This window comes from Merops nubicus, unplaced genomic scaffold (genome assembly GCF_000691845.1).
Source record: "Merops nubicus isolate BGI_N331 unplaced genomic scaffold, ASM69184v1 scaffold3418, whole genome shotgun sequence".
NCBI lineage: Eukaryota > Metazoa > Chordata > Aves > Coraciiformes > Meropidae > Merops > Merops nubicus.
The window spans coordinates 2,826-19,013 of record NW_008627550.1 but is presented as its reverse complement, the minus strand read 5'-3'; the positions used below and the strand labels follow the sequence as shown (position 1 = coordinate 19,013).

The following is a 16,188-nucleotide window of genomic DNA, read 5'->3' as shown; positions in this document are numbered from 1 at the left end:
GAGATGCAGTGGGAGAAAGGGTGAAAACTAGACTTGATTATTCTCATAAACACTCTTTTAAATTTGACATCTAATTAAAGGCTCCCCTGTGCATCTGCAAATCTAGATGTTAGTTGTTACTCTTCTGTGCTGATAAAATATTGGTGAGTTGATGCTTTCTTTTATGTTTAAAGCATTTAAGACAATGTGTCTGGTTTATGATTGAGGATTGCCTGTACCCACAGTGACTGTGGCATTAAGTGGTTGTTTGACCAGTGCTAACTATGGCTGTGTAAAAATAGGCACTAAATTTAGCTGTAAGAATGGCTAATTATGCTAGTATCTAAAAGCAGAGCTTATTTTAAAATAGTGAGGATATTTAAGAGGTTAAATTCCAAAGGTTTTAAAGGCTTTCTGAATGCTTTAGCTGAAGGATATTTCAGGGAGGCAGAAACAAAACCTCAGGATAAATTCATGGTTAAATACTCCTCTTGTATAGCACAAAGAGAGTGTAAAGTCAAAGCAGGTGCTAAACCTTTAATTATCTAATATAGAGCAATTTAACATAGAAAATACACTTTTATTTAAATAACCAGCCCTAGTAATTCTGGCTTTTAAACTGGAGTGGGGGATAGGGATGAAGACAAATCTTTGAGGACTTGTTCTTGAAGTCTGAATGAAAACAGTGAATGAATTTGCTTTTAATTACTTATGTGGGGAGAACTGGTACTCTTTTTGTTGTCAATTACCATTCACCAGAATCTGCAGAGTATCCCATAAGACATTTAATTAAGGAGGTGAAAATAGAGGTTGAAAACACTGGAAAGAAGAATTTAGCATTAATGACAGAAACAGCTATAAAAGGCAAAGTGAAAATGAAGCAGTTTGAGTCTGACTCCTTTAGTAAGAGAGCAAAATTATTCTTTTAATATTAGTAATTATTTTAGGAAAACATCTTACCTCTATATGGTTTACTGCCAGTTTTCACTTGGAATGTGGAAGGAGAATTTAAGAACTAAACCCAAGTTTTAAAGGTTACTTCACCTGCTTCTTCTAAAAACATCATGTAAAGCATCATGACCTTGCTATTTACCTGTGTTTATTATCATTTAAAAACCATAGCAGAAGTGCAGTGGATGCCAAACAGCAGTTGCAAAAGTCACACAAATTCTATGTCCTAGTTTTTGAGTCTTGTTTTTTTTTATGGGTGCTTTTGAAAAGTGGATTTGGGTTTTTTTTTGTCCCTTCAGCGTTTAGTTCAGTGTTAATGTAAGGCTTGGTGAAGACAAAACCAAGTAGTTAAATCCATAGTTAAATAAAATTCCTTACTTAAATTCAGTGTAAAGTTATCCTGTGACACTTTGAAAGAATTATAGACTTCCTTTTGATAAGCTGTACACAATTTCTCAGCCTTTTTCCCTATTTGCTGAAAGACTTGGCAATATTTGTCTGTTGATATGGTGAAATAATAGGCTGATGTTTCTGCTGTCGTAGCAGCACCATCCTGCTTGCTTTCTGAGTTAAACTTTTGTTGTCTCTTACATCACACAAAGTTTGATGAGGCAGAAGCTGGCTTTGTATCTGTTGTTGGGAGAACTCGGCCCTTTTCTCATGTAAAATGACAGTATAACTTCAAGTTTCAAAGCAGTCGAGTATTAAACTCTAAACCTTTCCTAAGATACCATTTGAGTTTTCAGTTTAGGCTTATCTTGACACTGTAGAGGTTTGACATCATGTTATTTGAGCTGCCTTCTCATTATTTAAGATGCTTCTTTTCCCCTTTGGCTTATAATACAGCCTCCAGCTTTTATTACTGTTGGTTTGTCAGTTTTGATGAGAAAAGTGACTGTTGATGGAATGTAATAAGTCACAGTGTGGTAAATTCCTGGTAAGAGCCCTGTGCAGTGAACTCTGGAAGGCTGAAATACTCCATGCCAGCTTGTGCAAGGAACTTGCCTGTGGTACTTTCTATCAAATGTGTCCACATTAAAATCTGAGTTCAAATTAATAAATTCATTTCGTGGATTGCATCAGTCACATGCCAGTTCCAAGCTACAAGGCTGTAATTGTACAGTCATTCAGAAACAGCAACAAAAAAGAGCAAGAGAAAGAAAAATAAAGGCTTTACTTCCATTTTAGTAAGAAAACTTTCATTTTGTTTTCCCAGTTTTGCTGGAGATCTGAAGCAGAAAGGAAATCAAATAACTCGCAGATCATTTGTCTCCCTTTTTAACCTAAGGCATTAAGGAAAGGTTGTAATTGCTTTTTTTTGATTTGAAAAGAAATATATTCAATTTGACTTCTGATGTTTGCATGCTAAATATCAGGATTGACAGCTATAGGCTTTTTTTAGTATAAGTCTCTATGCCAAACTGTAGTTTTTAACTTGTCCCAAAATAAAGGTTTCTCTCATGATTCACTGCAATTCCCATTTATAAAACAAAACACTCCCCACCCCCTGTTCTTTTAATTCCAGAAATGGAACAGAATGCTTGTGTGAATTTTTTAATAAGGAAGTTTATATTTACTTGCCAGGAGCTTGTCTTGTTTTGGATCAACAGCTGATTAAAATGAAAAATTGTGCCCAAAGGTGATTGCCTTGATAATTGGAATTGGTTGAGCAAATCTCCCAAGGTGATTTAGCCAGTGTAGAATGTTTTTTTTTCATGAAGTATTAATTCTAACAGTAGCATTGCTGCTGTAATGAACCTTTTCAGGTTTTATTCTGACATTTTACGGGTTTGAAAGGTTCACAAAAAGCACCTTGACATATTTCAGAGTACAGCCTGCTAGATCTGGTGCTGAAGATGATGTTTTTTGTCTGAAAACACAAAGAGGTAAAAGCTCCTTGAAACAAACCTTCAAAATTCCCCAGTGAACAGTTTATTTCAGACAGTGCTGAGAAATGTTCTACGACTATGAACATAGTTGGAGAAATGTTCTACAGCTATGAACATCTTGGAGAAATGTTCTTAGTTTTAAGACTGTTAAACTAGGCAGTGATAGAAAGGCAGTATTTCACATTTAATTTCCTCACGTTACTTTTTGTAGGTCTAATTTCACCTTAACACCAAGGTATTGTTCTTATTTTAAACATAAAGCTCGGGCATGGGGGATGAGTTACCCCAGTAGCAGTGCCAGGGAGATTTTATGGTAGCTCTTCTCAGCTGCAATCCACTTTGAAGGTTGACCGACTGCTGGGCACAGTAGTCAGCCCAGGCCGGCTATTCGATGACTACATGTTAAATTTAACGACTTCAAACAACTGTCTTGTCAAACAAGTCGGGCTTGTCTGACAGTCGGACTCTGAACTGCCCTGCAGGGAATTTTTGCCTTTAGAACCCGGAATGTGACTCTGCAAATAGCCTCGGGTGGGTCCAGCTTTTGTTTTTAGCAGCTAACGCTTCCTGGAGGTGGCTATGGAAATTGGACTGAGCTTTGCTCTGCCAGTTGTGTCCCTTTGCCTGAAGCCTTAGTAGAAGTGGAAATTACTGTTAGATCTTATACAGATACATAATCTTATACAGAAACACAAAATGTCCATCTGAAAGCTTGGGTAAAAGTGTTTGTGGTCCACAGGGGTGAAGTCTGAAGACTTTCTAGCAGGAGGAATTCAGTGCTAGTTTTGTGTAAAATGTTTTTGGATTTGTCATTCCTTTTATCAGTCTTCATGAAATGCAGAGAAAGTTATTGTAATTTCTAGATAATGCAGTATGTCAGAGAGCCTGTGTAGATTTTTTGGGTGTAGTTTCTTTTCACTGCCCTAGAGAACCTCCTACCTGCCAGAAGAGCATTGCCCTGCACCTCCTCTGCTGTTGACTTTGTGTGGAGAGCTTGTCACCCAGTTCTGCCAAGTCTATTTTATATCTGTATAGTGTAACTGTTAAAATGTTAGACATGGGAAAACTGCTAATTGCTTGGCAGTGTTAATCCACAATATTGCTGTGGGTGTTGTACGCTGTTTAACATTTCCTTCCTTTCTAGCATTGGACTAGCTGTTGATGAAATTTGTTTGTGGTGGCTTTTGTAGTTTGTTTTGGTTGGTTGATTTTGTTTTGGTTTGGGTTTTTTAGGTCCCTGTTAGAAACACTGTACTGCTCAGGCCTGGCAGTCTTTCTTTTTAAAGTGTGAAGAGCTATGGCAAGTGTTGTGAGGCCTAGAGGATCTTATGAAAATGGAGGCCTGAGGGGTGGTGTGTTGTCTTGCTGGGGTTTGGTTTGGTAAGGAAGGGAAGAAACAAGGAAGTATTTTTATTTTCAGGTGCTCAGAGCTACATTTGATTTAATAGGCTTAAAATAGTTTTTCTTCATTCCAGGTGAGTGACTTCCTGTTGCAATAGGAGTTTCACAGGCCTTCATTACAGTTTGTTGAGCTCAGCAGCCCAAGTTTAGGCTCTGCAGACTTGTGGCAGATAGCCTGGTTGTTTTAGTTTCTCACTATGAAGAGAAGAAGCCAATTTCAGTTGAATTTTAGTTTCTTGGAATTTCGAGCTGTAGAGAAGTTATTCCAAAAGTTTTAAGGCATGCAGTTGCTATATATGAATTATTATTCAAGTAAAATACAGCTATGTCTTGCACTAAAGCTAGGTGAGTTTCAGGTAGATAAATGAAATGCTTAGGCTTGAGACTTAGGAAGCTGCAAGGTTTTGACAAATCAACATTTTTCTTATCTTTTTCTAGTGATTGGAAGGTTGTAACTGGTGGAAGGTGTTTTGTTAGCACATACAACCAAACCCTTTCTCCTTGCCACGTGGTAAGGCAGATATTTGTCAGATTGCAACACGGGCTGGCTTGGGAAGCTGGTCTGGCACTGAAGAGCACAGATGTGTTCATGTCAGAATTAGGTCAGATTGTGTTGTGCTGGTAGTGTGATTTACTGCTCCAGCCATGAGAAAATAGAGGATAGTTAAAAGAGGTGGGTGGGAAAAGAGCTCAACAGAAGTAATTCCTAAAATCCACTGAATTCAAATTTCAGATTAAGTGGCAGCAGCAGACCTCAAAGTTCAGTTCTCAGATTGCAACACAGGCTGGCTTGGGGAGCTGGTCTGGCACTGAAGAGCACAGATGTGTTCATGTCAGAATTAGGTCAGATTGTGTTGTGCTGGTAGTGTGATTTACTGCTCCAGTCATGAGAAAATAGAGGATAGTTAAAGAGGTGGGTGAGAAAAGAACTCAACAGAAATAATTCCTAAAATCCACTGAATTCAAACTTCAGATTAAGTGGCAGCAGCAGACCTCAAAGTTCAGTTCCAGATAGAAATGCTGGGGAGGGTAATGCAGGATACATGATTTGCAGAAAGCAGCTGATATCCATGACTGCTGCCTGGTTTTAGTATGAAACTAGAGTTTTAAACAACTATAGAGAGACAGTTTTTCTCTTAAAACCTCATGCTTCTGGTTTGTGAAAACAATAAGATGCAATTAAAACACTTAGGCAGGTCTTCAGAAAGGTATGTGGTAGAGGAATGGCCTTTTTTTGTGTCCTTTGCCCTGGGTAACATGTAAATCGCCTTTTTTAAAACTGCTTCAGTGAAATGCAGATTTCTTGCAGCTTTCAACAGGCCACTGGTGCACGGGGTCTGGGCTGAGTGCTGCTAACAAGGAAAAAGGAAAACCTGGGCCAGATTCCAAGTTTGAAAGCCGTTTTTAACTTCTGTTTCTAACATCTTTGAATAACGTATATATTCCAGTTTGTAGCAAAACTTAAATATTGGGTCACTTTTTCCTGGAATGGTGTGCTCCTTTTTGTAAGTCTTCATTTTTGTTCATTTCTGGAAATGTGGTGTGCTTCTGTTAGGTGGTTTCTGTTGGAGATGTGTTTCTTATGTTGCTAAGTGATCTTGTTTACTGGCACATACCAGTAGCGTTATTGGTATTTTGATATAAAAGCTGATTATTTAATAACTTGGAATAATATCTAATTAATTGGCTGGCTAGAGGGCTGAGGTAGAAGGGAGTTGGGTTAAGCAGTGTGCTGCAGGTGATGATCTAACAATACTGCAGTTCTTTTTCACCAGAAATATGAAGAGTTTTAGTGGCAAAGTGAATTGAGCCACTAGTCTGCACTGATAGCCTTGCAAAGGCATTGGAGTTTGAGGATGAGGAGGGTAAATTTAAGCTGGAGCTGAAAGCTCACCTAGGCTGTATCACTAAAAGGGAGAAAGCAGATATTTAATTTGATGGTGTCTCTTGTCCTCTCGTTTCCTCTTCTCTCATCCATAACCTTTTGCTAAAGCACTTTTAAGTCAGATAATGACATTATTTGTGTAGTTCCCTTCATGGTACATGGCCAAGTAAAACACTTTCTTACAAAAGTTTACTGCTGACAACTAATGATGAGGCTCAGCTGTGTCAACAAATGATTTTAATTTTGGAATATGAATAAAATCAGTTTAGTAATCTACGTGCTATTTCAAGGAGAGCTTGCTTATGCCAAGAAAAAAACCCAAAACGGTTCATTCAACAGGAAAACAGGTCAAATAGGTTATGGGTTGCAAGACAGTTAAAACTTTCATATGTAAATATTTTTTAAAAGCTGTGATTTCTGAACACAGCATCTTCTACTACTTCTAGCTCATTTTTTTTATGTTATTAGTAAGTCTTCTTGCTCATCTTCTGGTTTGATTTCAAGGTGTTTGAGCTCTGAACCCGAGGTGTGTATTCTGTATTTATCTGGTTGAGATAATCTGTCAACCTCTGTAGCATAAACCAGTAGGTTAGAAACCTTGAATATATTTTTTATGTCAACAGCTTCCTTCATTCTGTATGTTGCAATTTCACCTTAAAGACAATTAATGGGTGTATGTTTAAGGTAACTGTTTGGTCGTTCAGTGCATATTAAATTAGAGGAAAATGCTCCATTGCACTTATGGGTTAAAACACTTAATTGACTAATTTTTAACAGAAAAAGAAAGGGAGTGATGACTCAAACCCATTGAAAGGGAATATAAGCAGAGATGGGAAGAATTATGAAGGAGGGGGAGATTAGGAATGAATGGGAAATAAAACAATTAGGAAAAAATGAACCAGAAAATGCAGTAAAAAGGCAGTGGAAGCAAATATTCAGAGGAGATCTGTGTCTAGCTCTGGGCTTTATTTGACAGCTGTTGGCACAGTATCTGAACACACCTCATATGTAATTAGTAGTGACTGAGGAGGAAGTAGAAGTGAAGAGTTAGAGGTGCCTTTGAGGGTACAGGGAGGGGTAAAGTTGAGAATGAGAAGGGGATTTACATGTTTTGTACCTCCTGTACTTGCTGTGGAAAGATGCTCTGAGAAGAGCTTTGCAGCACTTCAGATCCTGGATTTCCATTTTGATTCTGGGTGTTTTGGTTGTGTATTTGATTTTTGTTTTGTTTTCACCTAGGAGAGGCTCTATTATAGGTAGCACTGACAGGACTCAGCGTGTCAGTCTTTCCTGGCAACTCTTTCTTTGACCTTGCCCCAGAATACTGTGTGTTAAGAGTTATTCACAGATTGCTGCTTGGTCTTAACACTGCAGGGAAATAATCTGTTGTTTGGGAACATCTGTGGTAGTATAAAGGCAGCAAGCAAAAATGAGGAAATACAGAAAAAGGAAGAGAGGGGAATGAAAAAAACAGTTTAAAATTTTTGGAAAATTTTATGAATTATGAAACAGATTAAGAAATCGTTTAAGATCTGTAATTAATACCTCTGGCAAATATTTTGAAGCTAATCTGAAAATTGTTTATAAAAGAACAGGGGACTGCCTGTATGTGTATTAATGGCCATGACTGTACAATCCTTTTGGAAGAATGTTTATCTATGGTCTGGCAGCTTGCTTTTGAAAATTAAGCAGCTTAACTTCTAAAGTGAGACTGTCTCAGATGGTGTGTTTTGACACAATTTTCCTGTGGTGATTAGTGTGGATCTGTCTGTCCTCCCCTACTGGCATGGGACCCAGCCCTGAGGAACTGCTGCTCACAGAGTGCTCTACCAGTAATAACTAGGAAGCCTAATTTTAAATTCCTGAAGCCTAATTTTAAATTCCTATCTGTTTTGTAAATATCTGGTATCCAAGTCACAGGCTCTGCACTCTTGAAACTCTTCACCTGGCTCTGATCTGCTGCTGGCTGCCAGATTGTTCAGTGGATGAATAAAAAGCAAATTGTTTTGTGATTAGGGTGGTTGTTGGAGTTCTTATTTGATTTTATAGGCCATAAAGAGTGTTGTGTACTAAGGTCTGTGCCATCAAGGCAGGAATGGACTAGTGATTTTGCAAAGCTGGTATGTAAAAGTAAAATGCTTTGGGCATTGGTAGCAGGAAGTGGAAACACATGAACTAATGAATAGAGCAAGAACATCACATCAGTGCAACATGGCTGAGAGCTTCAAAGGAAAGTTTTGGGTTTTTTTTTAAGTTTCATTGTAAAAATTTGCATATTCCCTTCTTTCTCCCAGGTGAAATGCACTAAAGAAAAGCTTTCCCTCCAACTTAGTGCTGCAGAGTTGATGGTGGATGACCTTGAGTACAAGATTGCCTCATGTTCTGTTCTTTTTTTTTGCAGAAGGATCCAGATTACCTGAAGCTCTGGTTGGATAGTTTTGTTTCTAGCTATGAACAGTTTCTGGATGTGGACTTTGAGAAGCTGCCAACGAGGTATGTAGAATTACAGACCTGTTCATCTTTGTTGGATACCTGAAACAGACCTGGCTGAGAGCCAAGCCTTGCTCAACAGCAATGCTGTCTTTAAACAAAAGAGAGTTTTTGATTGTTGAGTGGCACTCCCATTCTTCTGAAGGTCAAGTTGGGTTGGCAATGATTAAACTAGGCAACTACTGGTATTTGCATTGTATGCAGAGATGGCAGGAGTATTCACTTGTTGTTTGTAGAAGTAGAATCTTTATTCCTTATGCTTTTTTTGAATAAATATTTGTTAAATATTGCATATTACATAGTATTAGTTGATATTAGTGCTTGGTACCAGCAGTGACTGAAGAGAAGTTGTAGATAGTTTTAAAATTACAATATTTTAAAACTACAATATTTACAAATGGTACTGGTATTTGCATTGTATGCAGAGATGGCAGGAGTATTCACTTTGTGTTTGTAGAAGTAGAATCTTTATTCCTTATGCTTTTTTTGAATAAATATTTGTTAAATATTGCATATTACATAGTATTAGTTGATATTAGTGCTTGGTACCAGCAGTGACTGAAGAGAAGTTGTAGATAGTTTTGTAGTTTTCAGGGATTGCTTGAAGATTAAGGATGAGCTGAAATGCTTAATGAAAGATTAGGGTATCTTAGGTGAAAATATTTTAAAACTTACAATATTCACAAATGGTGAATTTTAAAGTGATTTCTTTGTTTACATCCTTGAAGACCAGTTCAGGGCAAGAGTATTGCTGACTTCACTCGTGTTGCTGACCACAAGTTCTCAGATAAAATCATGAGATAGTATTGAAGGCTAATTTCAGAGTTCCATAGTTAGTGTTTTGAACTTGTCTGCTCTGTTCTAAGGATTGGATTTCAAAGATTTTGCAAATGAGGAATAGAAACTTGGGCACTGGGTTGAAGGCTAATTTCAGAGTTCCATAGTATTTTGAATTTGTCTGCTGTGTTCTAAGGATTGGATTTCAAAGACTAACTTTGCAAATGAGGAATAGAAACTTAGGCACTGGATGTTTTCTCTTGTTTTTGAGATGCTTGCATGAACTAAGTGGTTTAGGAAAAAAACCCCCAAATGTTACAGGGTTCAGAAATGGTGAGAATTAGTATTATAGCTGCTACCACTGCTGGTGTTTGCAAAGAGTGGCTCTCCCTGCATGGTGGCTGCAGTCCAAGCCCTCTTTCAATGGAAATTCTTTAATGGGCTTTGGATCAGATCCTGTTTGAAGTGTAAGTGATAGCCTCTACTGTTACAAGGGAAGGGAGAATGCTGCAACTGGATCTCAGTGGATAAAAGCTGCACTTCTTGGCTCTTAGCATTGAAAGCTTCCTCCTAATGCCTACATGAATGCAAAATATATAGTACAATTAGCAGTCAGCAAGACCTTCAAATGAATTCTGTGGGTTTTTTCAGCAGATCACTATCAAAGATGTCTTACTGTGTTTAGCTAAGGAGAAAAATTTGTCCTTTGACACAGGTTATCTTTAGCATACTATATAATATTGAAATCTGAATAACAAAGAGAATATTATCTTGATATTTTGGGGGTTTTAAGTGCTTCTTGGTTTGTGTGTTGATTTTATTTTTACAGCAGCATAAGATAAAAACCAAATGTGAAGCTTAGCTGTGCAGAGCAATGGCAGCATCTTCACTGTGCTAAATGATGGTTCAGTGAGCACAAAAATAGTGTCTTTTCCTGAAGTTAATGACAGGATTAGTGATTTAGTCTGGAAGAATAGGCCCATGTGGATTTAGACTCGTTTGTGTAACAGATGTAGAGAAAAGATATCAAAACAACATAGGGATGAAGGCAGATCAGACCTGTGCTTTGATAGCTGGATTAAAAATTACACTGTTTGAGAGCAGAGACTAAAATTGCAGTTTCTGCCCTGGGTTTGTGGGATAATCCAGTGTGTGGAAAGTGGCATTTTTCAGGGGTTTCTCAGTTTCTATTGCAGGCATCTACACTGTGAAACTGGTGGTACTGAGCCTGCAGAAAAGAACAAGTAGGTCAGTGTGGAACCACCAGATGCTGATTCCCAGTGATTCTTGTCTTGTGGCCATAGGATGCTGTGGACTCACCTTTTTATTTTTTCCTGGAGTTCCTTATTTAATAACTAATTCTGTCTTTTGGTCTTGGAAGTGATACATGATGAGCTCAAACGAGAAACTGAGTGGACTTGTACTTTTTTTTTCCCCTTCTATACATCCTGGTATGCTTTACAACCTGAAAGACCTTCTGTACTGAAAGGCAAATGCTAGGAAATGATGGGAAACTGCAGAAAGAAGAAAGCCTGTGCAGATTGCTGGACAAAACTAACCTTTTGGAAGACAGGAGTGAAGTTTTCTGTCAGTGTAAAATGTGGTCTTTATAGCATCCAAGAAATCACCACATAAGAAATATCATGAAACTATTAGTGTGTGATTTTTATTTTTTTTTCCCCCTGGAAGAACTCTTAATGGGCACTTTCACTTCCTGATTTAACTGATTATTTCTTCTATCAGGTAAAATAACTTCCTGAAATCTGCTGTGGAAATCTGAAGGATGTTACATAGTGCAAAATTGTGAAATCTCTAAATGGAGAGGCTGAGTGATACAGTTAGAAACCTTATAGGCTTATACAGCTTCAGTTCTACCTCCATCTTTGTGCATCTATCCTATATTTTTAAGTGAAATGATTAATTAATGGTGTTTTCAATGATTTTACTGAAAAGGTAAAAACAGCAATGCTTAGGGCTTTGAGCATTTAGTGCAAGAGATTGGTGCACCTGCCTCTTCTTCTCCTAAGAACATTTATTCCTCTCATATTTTCTGTGAAAAGGATTAAACCTCTACCAGCTGGTGGGAGTTTTTTTTCCCCCCTCATTGAAGGAGATGAATTGTTATTTAGTTTAATACTTTTAGCAGCAGCAAAGGCCTCCAGAGTGCTGTCATGCTCTTTTTCTGCTTTGGGTTTGCTTGAACTCAAGCAAAGGAGCTTAAAGGATGCTCATGCAAAGGGCCATGGAAACAGTACTTTGTTAACTTTCTACTTCAAACCCACATAAAAATGATGCAGGAATCATGATAGGAATGCTGATTAAATGGTTTCATGGTGGTTGAAAAGCAGAGCCTGCTTTTCTACAGCACTTTGTTGCTTACCACTGGCAGAGAAGTTGAAAGTCCCAGTGTGTGAGTTTGATCTGTAGTAAGTGAATACAATTCAGAAACTAATTTATCCTCTGTTCAGCTGGCAGTTTATATGGCTGCATATTCCTGTTAGTGTAATGCAAGGAGATCATAAATAAATAAAAAGCACTCAAATGTGTCAAAGTCTTGCTGGTATTTTTCAGGTAGGGTTCTAGCAGTCAGGTGAGAACATCCCTTAGGATATAGATTTTGAGATTAATTTTTTTCTTCTTCCTTTTGGAATATTTAGTTTACACAGCTAATCTTGCCAGGAAGAATTGGTGCTACTTGTCCACATATTTATGTTTTGTGGTTATGTAGCAGTAATTTGCTCTGGGGTTAAAAAGTTTGATTATTTATAAATATTTATATTTATACTCTGTAGTATATTCAGTTTGAGTAATCCCAGTTAGTATTTCTCATGCCACTCTTGCATAAGGCAGTAAATTCTCATGGGATGTGCAAAAGCACAGCCAGGCAGCTCCTGCAGAGAGAACATTCCTTGGGATGTGAGGCATGAAGGGTATGCTGTGTGCTCTCTTAGAAAGCATTTTATGATCTTACTGAAAAAGACTCGTTGGCCATTTTAGGGAAATGACTTCTGGGGCTCTGATTTCAGCTGTCAAAAACTGTGGTCTTGCCAATACTGAGGTGGTGAATTCTCAGTGCTTATAGTCCCAGAGGGCATGGATCTGCTGGCATCCTGAGGGGTGAAGCTGCTGTCACAGGAATTAAAAGCTCTTTCCTGGCAATTGTGTTGGAAAAAAACCGATTGCTTTTAGTTTTGTGGTTAGTGTCTCTCTCTGTTTACAGCCTAGGCCCTGTAAAATTTGTGTAAAACTTTCTGAATCCCTTGAGCTTCTGAATCTCAGGATCCTGAAAAGCAAGTTGTATAACTGTGAAGAGCCAAGGGAATGAAAAGTGTTTGGTCTTCTGTATGTGTGTAGGTACCACTTGTTCTCTAGGACATGGGAGCTTGATGTCTCTTTGTTTCATTAAATTTGGTCTCAGTTTTTTCCTTGTTACAGGCTTCCTTTTCAACTTTAGAAGCTAAACCATGTATTGCTCCTTATTTCCCTCAAATAATTGGTATCACAGTGTTTAGTGTCAGTCATTGCATTTCTCCACACTTTTTGATGCTTATTTCTTACAAAGATGTATCTCTGCAAGTGTCCTATTAGTGCATTCTTGAACGAGGTGAATTTGTTGTAATTTCCCCCCTGACCTTGGCCATGTTGAAGGCTTTTGAACACTCTGAGGTTCTTGCTTGTGTCTCTCTTTTCCTCTGTAGAGTTCATAGAGAATATCTTGGCTAGCATCAAGAGTGGATAAACAGTCTTCACACCAGAGAATGGCCTTGGTAGAGTTGTTAAATTCATCACCAACACAAAAGGGCTTCTATTGGTCTCCTAAAAATACTCAGATAGAAGAAAAAAAAATAGTTTCTGGGTTATGAGATCCAGAAACTAATAAGGATGGGTCAGCTTGCCATGCAAAACCAGTGGGCCAAGAGTCAGGTGGATTTGTGAGAGCTCCTTCTCCTGTAGTCAGCCCCTGATTGACAAGTCCTCCCTTGTTTAATCTCACTGCAAACAGCTTTCTTATTGTATTTAATCTTCTTTTATATGTTTTTTTTTGTAATTTATGTATTGTATTTTTGTAATTTATGTATTGTATGTTATGGTTTACTGTGGCTGAATACTAGCTGGGCTTCAGTAACTATTTAATAATTGCCTTCTCATTTATTTGAACACTTAATCCTCATTACAAAGCTGAAAATGTTCCCCTTGTGTTTCGTTTTGATGTTTCATTCTGTTGTGGCCATCCCTTTCCTTTTTTAGGGATTTCCCAGACCCCTCATTTGCCTGCTGAAGACAATGCAATTTCTCTGTGGCAATTAAGGGATATCATCACACAGAGGAGCATTTAAGAATCCACTTAATGAATTTTTAACACATTTTTCTTCAATGTAGTTCATTGCTGGGGTAGAGGAAGTTGAGGCTGGGATATTGCCACCATTTCCTTGTGGCTTATTAGAAAGTGTGCTGAACTTGGAGCTCACAAAACCTTTCTTAGAGGCCTATGAAGCACAACACGGGCACATTGAAGTTGGTTGGTAATGTGTCATCTGCACAATGAACAATTTTATGTGTGGTTTTTCTCTTCAGGGTGGATGACATTCCTCCAGGAATATCCCTGCTTCCTGATAACATTCTTCAGGTCCTCAGGCTCCAGCTGCTACAGTGTGTCCAGAAGATGTCGGATGGACTGGAAGAGCAGCAGCAGGCTCTGTCACTTCTGCTTGTGAAATTCTTTATCATCCTTTGCAGGTACATGTTCTGATGGCTACCTCTGCAAGGCTGTTGTTTTGGTTAAGAAATCTTCATGCAGCCTATAGAGATTCTAATGATACATACAGTGTGATTTGACACTTTCAAGCTGGAACAGAGAAATGCCACTTCTCACAATCTTCAAAATAAAGGAAGAGGGAATAAAAGAGAGAGAAGAGAACAATCCAGTCACCTTAGCAATAATGTTTCTCATGAGAAGTGGAGTAGAAGGAGATTAGACACTAAATTCCATGCAATTTCATAAGGTGTATCTATGGGAATTCAAGATATGGTGTACCTGGTGTAAGGAATACTCCTGAAAGAAAAGGCACATTCTAACAAGTGTTGTATATGAGAGAACTCAAGGGAGAATTGTACAGGAAGAACTGTTTCACATTCTTAGCATACTAAAAATTCCATAAACAGCTTTGGAAGCTGACTTATTACACAATTAATGCAACTGGCTTCCTTCTCAAACACACACCATATTTTTTAATTCTGCTGAAGCAGGTGAGTAAACTGTTTTTAGGGATCTGTTCTCAGAATTTCTGTAGTCTTCTATTATAAACTACATCAAGAGAGGAAGGAGATAAAATATAATAGGGAGCTCTTTTAAGGAGTATTTTTGACTTCTTTGGCTCTCCTTACCCCTGAAACAATACAAAGGGCTGTTGGGAAGTGTTTAAGTATCCTGGAATATTAAATATATTAAATACAAGATGCTGGTAATGTGTTTCTGATTTGCCAACTGTTGTCAGTCTTACAATGGCTGAAAAGTTCTCCTTACATCATTGCTTCAGTATGTGATCTTGGTGACTTGTCCTCAAGACTGAGAAATAATGTGCATGCTGTTCCTTTGTTGCTGTTGATTTATTTATGTTCTAAAATAATTTATTAGATGTTTGTTTGCCTTGGGAGAATTTAAAGTGAATAAATCCATCTAGGCAAGATGTTTGCTAAAGTTTTAAAGTGTGCATGTGCTTTCTAAAACTTAGTAGTGTGGGAGAAGTGGAAATTACTGTCTGTTATCAGATGCCATTTCTGAGCTTTCTATTTAGAGTGTCCTGGGAATCTGCTTAACCTCTGAAACCCCAAATCCCAGATAGCTGCCCTACAGCAGAGTGACTCAGGCCTCTCTTTTCCTTCCTGTTAAAAGAAAACTTGTGACCTCTGTTACTGTGACAGAAGTAAACATTTGAGCATGTGCAGTCTTTTGGAGACTATTTTTGAAATGCAGATAGGCTTTTGTATGACCAGAATGCTCAAACATTGTTTGAACTACACTCAAATGGTGCACTCTACATTTTTTTTTTGGTGTTGTCTTCATAGAAATTTGGCTAACGTGGAGGAGATTGGGATGTGTTCCTACATTAACCATGTCATCACCATGACTACGTTATACATTCAACAGGTATGTGGTTAACCCTTCTCACCTCTTAATTTTGGCTGATACTTCCTGCTCCTGCTTTTGGGATCTGCTTGTTCAGGAGCAGTGTTGTGCGGGGAAGGGCTTGAGGGCTCAGAATTATGCTGATGAATAGTTGATGAATTTTCAACTTCTAGATGTCTTCTGACCACATCTTTTTTTTTTCTCCTCAGTTAAAAAGCAAAACAAAAGAGAAAGAAGTGGCAGATCAGACCCCTATAGAAGAATTTGTGAGGCATGCCTTGGCTTTTTGTGAGAGTCTCTACGACCCCTATCGGAACTGGAGGCAGCGAATTGCAGGGTACGTGTGGACTGAGGCAGGGCTATAAATACTAGATTTTGTGACAATTCTGGATTAAAAACATATAAACTTTATGACAGAATGACTGCTGACTGATGTACAATTATATTAAAAAGTAGTTACACATATATTCTTCTCCTTTTGCATGTAAAACTGTTAGAATTGATAGCCTTGAGCGCTTGATACTGTGTTTTAGGGTGTTCTACACAAAGATACACTCTTTAGAACAGCATTAATGAAGTAGTTTTTCTACCAAAATGAACATCATGAAGCAGGCATGCTTGAAAGTTAACTTTGATGCCACTAAAGTTGTCAAAGTACTAATATATCCTGTTTCACATAGTGGAAAGCT

The 16,188-nt window shown here is 38.0% G+C and overlaps 1 protein-coding gene across 1 annotated transcript; it reads left to right on the top strand.

The window, feature by feature from the left end:
* Positions 1-8,506: 8,506 nt before the first annotated feature.
* LOC103778728 (neurobeachin-like protein 1) lies at positions 8,507-15,864 on the top strand (the record flags this gene model as incomplete). The annotated part of the gene is made up of 4 exons (XM_008946332.1): positions 8,507-8,598; positions 13,948-14,109; positions 15,439-15,520; positions 15,709-15,864. Coding segments are annotated over 4 exons (492 nt in total), but the record flags the coding sequence as incomplete, so codon positions are not given.
* Positions 15,865-16,188: the final 324 nt, after the last annotated feature.